We start from the raw sequence: 8,295 nt of genomic DNA on the forward strand, positions 1-8,295 counted from the left end.
GTCTGCACATTCAAAAATTAAGTGTTTAATATATTCTATTTGTCCGCAAGATGTACAATTTTTTGACACCTCTTTATTCCATTTACTAACATGATAATTACAATTCAGTTGGTTGTGTAAAAGTTTAAAATTGAATTTTGCTATCTGTTTATCAAAAATATTTAGAACCTTAGCTGTATACATATTTTTCCATTGACCATTCATAATATTGAATTCTTTTGACCATTTAGTTTCCATTATTGGTTTTTGTTTTTTTTTTTAGAAAGTAAAATTTTATAATTAAATCCCTATTTTTCAAATTCTGAGTTTTTACTTTTCCATTGAAAATAAAAACACGGGTTTTGTACATTAGTGTTATTTACGTTACAGTTATCTATATTTATTTTTTTTATCGCCTTTTTTAATGAAAAGATATTCACACAAGTAATGACTGTTTGATTCAATGATCTCTTTAACTTCCGAAAAATTTTTCATTCCTTCTGTTGTAAACAAATCTTAAACATATAAGACACCACTTCTTGCCATTTTTTAAAAGTATAATGGTTTGTTATATTGTGTGATGAAACTATTAAACCATAGGTTTTCTGTTATTTGATTCCGCGATGATGTTAACATTTTACACTCGTTTAAACTACAGAAGATTTCTTTAAAAAAAAATTCGGGAATTTATTTACGGTATTGAAATCAGTCGGATTTCTTATATTGCTGCGTAACAGATATTCGAAGTTTATTCCATAAGATTTTAAAGCGTTATCTAGAAAAATTCTAAGTGAGGAATTTCTATTCATACTCTTTTGTTCCATCCCGCTTTTACGGTTTTAAGTTTGCATTCTATATCAATTAGACCAAAACCGCCTTCATTTACTGGACCTTCCGCTTAATTCGCTCTCTCTTTTTCCATAAAAAATTGTATATAATTTTATCTAAATTCTTAACATCTGGATTTTCAAGAACTGTCAATGCATTATGCTTATTTAGATACTATTAGTGAATTGATAACGGTCCATTTTCCAAAAAAAAGTTAAACTTCTTGTTCTCCATGAATCTAATTTTTTGGTCTAATTCCTTAATCTTATTTAACCCGTTTCTTTCGTTATTACGTACTTTATCGTGTCCTTAGAAAATCCCCAATGATTTAATAGGTTTCTTTGTCATTTTAATACCTTCTACCTCTTCCCGTCTATGTTTAAGCGGTCCTAAAATCTTATAATCGCAATTCGTTAAACTAATAGGACGATAGTTATCAAGATTTATCAAGCTCCCTTTTTTGTGTATGAGTGATAAAACAGAAGATCTTTGTGAAGAAGATAATTCGCCTTTTTTTCAAATGATGGTTTGGTTTGAACATATTTTATTGTTAAAATGTTACAACAAAAGGATTGGACAGAAGTACTTAATACTTAGAACGTCCTCTCCTTTATAACAATTAATAATCAAATGATATAACTAGGCTTTCATATAAATAAAATTTTACATATCTCCAAAACATTTTGTAAAATTCAACGGGAATTTCGTCTAATTCCGGTGAATTATTTAATTTCATATTACAGGGTTCTCCACAAGGGGTTTTACAATGGTGGCCCGCCATGGTTAAATTTATGTCCGCCATGGTTAAACCAGCTGCGCCATGGTTAAAATCAGCATGATTAAATTTTATTGCATTTTAGTCCTGACACCTACTTTTTTAATGGCTTGAGTAGTTAATTGTGTTTATACTACGACTGCCATGCACCTGGCATGCCTCGAAGGAAAGCGGACTGTGCTAAACAAACACGTCGTTAATCAGCGACAATGCTGTGAAGCGTGACAATCAACGAGAGTCAATTAGCTGATCAGATGATCATTACTTTGAGAGCTAATTTTCCTGTACACGAGAAAATATTTTTGGGGAATTTCAACATGTTCACTACATGATTATATATATAACGGGTTCATAAAAGATTACACATACCGGTATTGCGAGCACAATAATCGTCATGCTTGCGATTCAAGTTTCAGTGCCAGAAAAAAATACTCTGTAAAAATTTCATGTTCCTCTGTATTTAATTAATTTCCCATGCTCTGCTTTTTAAGCTATAACTTTATTACCTTTTTGATAAAATGTGCATATGATAAAGCCTGCGTCTCAATCGCCGTCTTAGTTTTAGAGATACTTCCCGTTGTTATAGGAAACGTCGCGTGGCGCTATTTTTAGCTCTGGGCACGTGGAGCAGTGCAAACAAAACTGGGTGCTAAATGCAATATCGAGAAAAATAAAACGTTTAGAAAAAAAGGACACTGGTCCAAATGTTCCTCTGTGTGTTAACTTATAAAAAAAACACTACCAATTCATCAGTTTTAGCCATATTGAAACAAAATATTTCATACAACAGGCTACAATTCTTACAAATATTAATCTGTAAATGCCATGGTTACTGGTTACCTGTATCAATATTTTTCTTTAAATTCCTTCAAAAGATTACTGCAGTTTTTGGCAAATTTTGGTAAATTTGTGAAGTAAGATACAGGATAAATCCTTCTCAATTTAATTATTTTTTTTTTAACTTTAAAAAGTGTTAGTTGTTTCATTGTTTTTGTGTTGCAATGGGTACGTTTAAAATTGTAAAACCAATCATTGATTAATGAAGATTAGAAAGTCTAAGATGCATTAGTGTTTTAAGCCACATTTCGCCTTCGCGCAGCTTCCTCCATGGTTGAATTTTCAAATGTGGAGAACCCTGTATCATAAACAGCTTCTGTACATTCTTCAATAATTGTTATATAACTCCATTGCAATTTTCTCTATCCTCATCAGATAGGTAATTAGTTATTTCGGTTTCTTGTAAATATGTATTTACATCGTTAATTGACATATTGATAGACGAGTATAGTTTTTCATAGCATGAACTAAGTGTACTTAAAATTTCTTCCGTTTCGTATACACATTTATCTCCTACCGATATTTTATTTATGACATTATGTGGTTGGTATTTCTTTTCTAGTCTTAAAAAATAGGATGTGTTTTTTTTCACCGTCGTCGTTCCAACGCGCTTTGGATTTCACCCTTGCCCCTTTTGATTTATATGTATACAAATTGTCTAATTCTTTTTGCAAATGCTTTTAATGTAGCATATTTATATCACTAGACATTTCAATTTCTTTAATTTCCTTTTCTATTACTTTAATACGATTTCTTACGATTTTGTTTTTCTTATTTTTTTTTTTTTGAACTTTCAATGCATAGCTCTTTTATTTCATATTTGATCATTTTCCAATGTATTTGTGAATCTGGTTGATTATTAATATTTTCAGGCACATCTTCGAAGAAGTTTTTGATAATGTTACAAAATTCAATGTCTTGTATCCAAAATCCATTACCTCTTTCATTTTTGAGAGGAAGCAGTACAAAATAAAAGACCTATGGTCACTTATTCTAGTATTTGAAACATCTGGAGGTTTTCTAAGTAATATTTTTTCAAAAGGATAACATAGATTCTCGAAAGTGAATATGTAATCAATTCTACTAATAGGCTTATTATTTGAATCACACTATGTATTCCCTTCTTTTTCAGGATTAATTTTGTCAATCGAAATTTAAATTTTAAATCATTAATTATTTTTGATAATTTATTCTTTGCATTGTATACTGAATTAAAATCCCCAATTAATATAATGTTATGTTCATTTAAACGAAATTGAGAAACCCATGAAGCAAGTTTTTTGAAAAATTTACATCTTTCATTTTTAAATTTGGCGCATATATATTGACTAAAGTTTTAATTTTCTGTTCATACTCAATATTAATTAAAATTCTCATTCCATCTTCCGATTTGTGTATATTATGAACAAAAATTGGTTGATTTTATGACATAATACAGACACCACCTCTACTATGTAAAGGAGAAAGGCCTCAACTGTCCATTCTGTGAGAGAAAGAACTAATCGAGGGCCGTAGGCCCGAGATTAGTTCTTTCTCTTACAGAATTGACAGTTTTGAGGCCTTTCTCCTACTTAAAACACGATTCTCTTTGTTCTGAAAATTTAACAAAAAATGTGCAAAACAGGTAGCACACATACTATAAATTCTTTCTTTACAGAATGGACAGTTATAGGTAAGCTTGGGGTCACAGCAATTTGTTGAATAGCCATTGTGTTTCCAGTTGCAAATATCAAGTCTTTGTCTAAAGAATGGACAGTTATAGGTGCATTTCGGGGGATGCCAGTTTTTACATAAGAATGCAACTCCCCAAAATCAGTTTATATTTTGCATTGTAAAGGCAAACATGTTTCCCCTCCTCATGGAGAGAATATATGACAGAATCGAAATCGATTTGAAACCAAAAGATGCACACAACCAGTGATACTTTGATATGGAAACAGAGAATAGTAAGTGTAAAAGAAAATATTATCCAATCTTTTATCCCCTCAAAACTTCGACGACAAATACAGATATTTCGAATTCAAACCGGAAATCTGTTTTTTTTAATTCGAATTCAGTTTTTGAGGATATATAAATTGCAATTGCAGCAGTGTGATGGTGAAATGCAAACTTGTGTTCTGAGTGTTGGATAGCCATGGGCCAAACTTCGACCTGAAAATGTATATCAAATCAAATCTGGAAATCTTTCAATTTTGATTATTTGCTACCGAAATATTCACTGCAGCAGTGTAGTTTTAAAACAGCATACTGTTTTCTGGGTGATGGATTTAATATAAGCCTACTTCAAGCTTAAAATGGATTCTTCTATAGGGAATAATGCTTCCAAAATCTTAATCAAATGTGAAATTGTGTCATTTAAATTCAAGTTTTGTGAATTGAAATAATGTACATTTCTCATGGATTTAAATGTGTAAAATCGAACAAATCCGATGCAGACACTGTGTTCTGGATTAACTTATATCTCCAAGTTCTTTTTGTTATTTACATGTACATTAAATCGTATTTATTTAATACATTAACTTGTTTTTGTTTCCCTCTTCTGCACATGCTAAAATTTACCTGTAACTCTCCATTCTGTTTGTTTTATCTGTCCATTATGTTTGTTTTTAACTGTCCATTCTTATTGAAAAAAAACTGTCCATTCTTAAAAAGAATGGACAGTTTTCCAAAAAGAATGGACACTTACAGGTGACTTAAAGGACTGTTAGGGGAGTTAGCTCAACACTAAGCTATAGAGTGGACAACGCAAACAAAAGGTTTACGCCACAATCATGTTTTAATGGAAGAGTTGGAAAAACAATGATAGCTTGAACCCTGCCATCTAGCATTGTAAATATTTTCTCTTTCAGTCATATAATGAGTTTTTTGTAGAAAAACTAATTTGCAATTAGTATCATTAAGCCAATCATGTAAAGTCTGTCTCATAGAATATTCATTAAGCCCTTGGGCATTTAACGACAGAAACTTTAACGATGGCATAAATAGAAGAGTTCTGTGTGTTCATACATTTTAACTTAAAGAGTTACCGTTAAAGTTTCCGTTGATCTTTTTTACTGCTCTTTCTTAGATTTTCAGCAGTGCAACCAATTAACTCCCCCATCATGTTTTCCCTGGCCAATTCGTTGGTGATGTTTTGATTGTTTCTTCATATGACAGGGCAGTTACTAATATTTTGATTCTTGTTACAGTTATTCAAATTTCAGTTCAATCTTTTACATAGTACCAAAGAAATAAAAACAAATGTAATAGTTTTATGCGTAAATTATTCCGAATGTTGGTCGTGCGCCGACTAACCATATTGGCCTTCATATAAATCATACCAATATAATTAATATGAAAGAGACTTTATATTTGGTTTGCATACTCCACTAATTATTTTTTTTTTTAAACGATATATGCTAAAAATGGCATTTTCGAACTTTCACTATTACTTTTGAACCATACAAGTTAGAGACTTCATATTTGGTATGCATACTCTACTAATTAAATTCTTTCAAATGACACTAAGGTCAAAGACCTTGTGACCTTGACTTTGACCTTTATGCTTAAGATACCTTTTTCGAACTCTGTTGCCGCCGGGCGCACAGTGTTTTTCAAACACATCTTGCTTAACCTTAAACTCAAGATCTTGGAAATGGGGCTCTAGGGAATTTTCTTGTTCTTGGATTGTGATGTAAATGGGTTTATGTAAATACTTTCAGGAAAGAAAACATTTTATGAGCACATTTCTAATCTAAAAAATAGAACATATGTACATGTATCTTGTAATCCTCAGAAACAGTTATCAGAGGCTGCGCTCTGTATTAAATAATAAAAATACCTTTAAATATCAACTTGAAAATTAATTGGAGAATCAAATTAAATATTGTAAGAAAAATAAAAACTAAGATAGTGTGAAGTATAAGGGTAATCAGTTCTATTGATATGTCATAAAAGCATTGTGAACACTCACATTAACCGTCCTTTAAAAGCAGCAGCTTAAAAAAATATTTGGTCAACCATCCATAATCAATCTATTCTGCCTTTAAATTTCATTTTAAAAAATTGGTAGATAATAAGTATATCTAAAACTATTCATACTGACAATTATAAATTTGTCCAACAACTCTGCGAACAACTCTTAAACTCTTTTTTAAAAGAAATCAAAAGGTCAACTTGATAATATCACTTTATTTCAATATATTTTATATCACTATGAAACAAATAACTAATGTTTCTTATTCATGTTTACTGTATATACAGATCTGTTTATAATCGAAAGCCACTAAAGGTAACAATAGGTACACCTCTATCTGCGCGGTATCCTCCACCATTATGATTCTTTATCCAAACCTTATCTCCAGTCTGAAGATGTAGAACAGCTACATTTGTTCCTGTTTGAACGATATGTGGTGATGTTGGAGTCCAAGAGTATGTTCTCACTTTTGCAGCACCGTTTAACACAATGTCCAGAAACAGATCAGTGATGGAATCTGAGACCGCCACAACATAAAAAACAAAATCACCTGTCACAGGTGAAGTGAAAACACCTGTAGAAGTATCATAACCACCACCAATGCTGTAGATCAGTTTGTTAAAGAGCAGAGTTGAACCAGAAAAAGAATTGCTAATTGTTGACCCAGCAGTAAATCCAATGGGATTTGTAATATCTGAAAAGAAAGTGGTTGGTAGAAATATTTGGATACTTTTTCCTTTTAAAATTCATAAATGGAATTATATAAGTTAAAAATTGAAAATTTCATGTTGCTCCCCTTTTCATTTTCGAAATTACTTATATATTATAAATAAAATATTCTTATTGTACACACACGTTTATATTTTAAAGATACTTGAGTTTTTTATAGAGAATTTATGGTTTGCAAAAATCAAGTGGAATTCACATGGGTGCCAATTGCGTCTCCTTATTATCAAACTTTTTTGTATATATGAATCAGACTTTGCTTAAACTAAAAGGTTTAATAAAGAAAACCTAGCTGTGGCCTTTAACTGGACATTTCAATATATCAACGAGCCATAGTCAGTAAAATAATAGTTATAACCATTCATCTGTCGATACTATATTTCCGGATGAACCTGAAATAATACACCCATAGTGTGACATAATTTTATTGCCTGCATACTGTTTTTTTTATTTATTAGCTGATTTGATTCGCAAGAAAATGTATAAAAACGTATCTACGTAATATGAAAATGTCTAAATTACCTTTAAAACAAACATTTTTACATTTAATAAATTTGTTTTTAAAACATTGTTTAAAATATATACCTATAATCTTTTGAATTTTCAGTGTGCTATCATTTATATACCATTCCAAAGTCGAATTGATTTCATCTGATTTACTGCTTGCTTTCACTAGGTGTAAATGAACATTTCTAAGTTCATTTTTTAGAATAGACACGTTGTTTTCTGTTATCGATGTTCTGTTTCTATTCTTTTCACTATTGACAGCTAAAGTTCTTGTTAATGACACTGTGCTGCTTACATCACTTTCGATTTTCTTAAGTTTCTCTTCTTGAAGGTTCCAGTTTTGACTTAAGTTATCTGTCCGATTACACATGTCTTCTAGTGACAACAATTTCAGTGACAAGTCTGTAATCTGTTGTTCAGAAGTTTGAAGTTTTTGCTTTAAATCTTGATTATGTTGTTCAGTGGATTCAAGTCTCCGCTTTAAGTTGGAAATTTCCGTGTCAGCTTTTGACCGATTTCTTTTAAGACTTGAGACTTCATCTGTAAGGAGTTGTAAGCTGTTTTCCACGTATGACATTTGCTTGATTAGAAGTTGGTGAATCCCCGCTGCATCTTGGGAAACGGTAGTGTGATCAACTGATGTGCTGTTCATATGGTCGTGAAACAAGAGACACAATCCGTATTCCAT

General features: G+C 31.2%; 1 protein-coding gene across 1 annotated transcript; it reads right to left on the bottom strand.

The window, feature by feature from the left end:
- Window positions 1–6,667: 6,667 nt before the first annotated feature.
- On the bottom strand, window positions 6,668–8,295 carry LOC134282285 (uncharacterized). The gene is made up of 2 exons (XM_062764692.1): window positions 7,761–8,295; window positions 6,668–7,068 (listed from the first exon to the last, which is right to left on the bottom strand). The coding sequence occupies exons 1-2, from the start codon at window positions 8,293–8,295 to the stop codon at window positions 6,668–6,670; spliced, it is 936 nt and encodes a 311-aa protein (XP_062620676.1).

Source organism: Saccostrea cucullata, unplaced genomic scaffold (assembly GCF_032062105.1).
Source record: "Saccostrea cucullata isolate Sc308-1 unplaced genomic scaffold, CSIRO_AGI_Scuc_v1 ctg1147, whole genome shotgun sequence".
Taxonomy (NCBI): domain Eukaryota; kingdom Metazoa; phylum Mollusca; class Bivalvia; order Ostreida; family Ostreidae; genus Saccostrea; species Saccostrea cuccullata.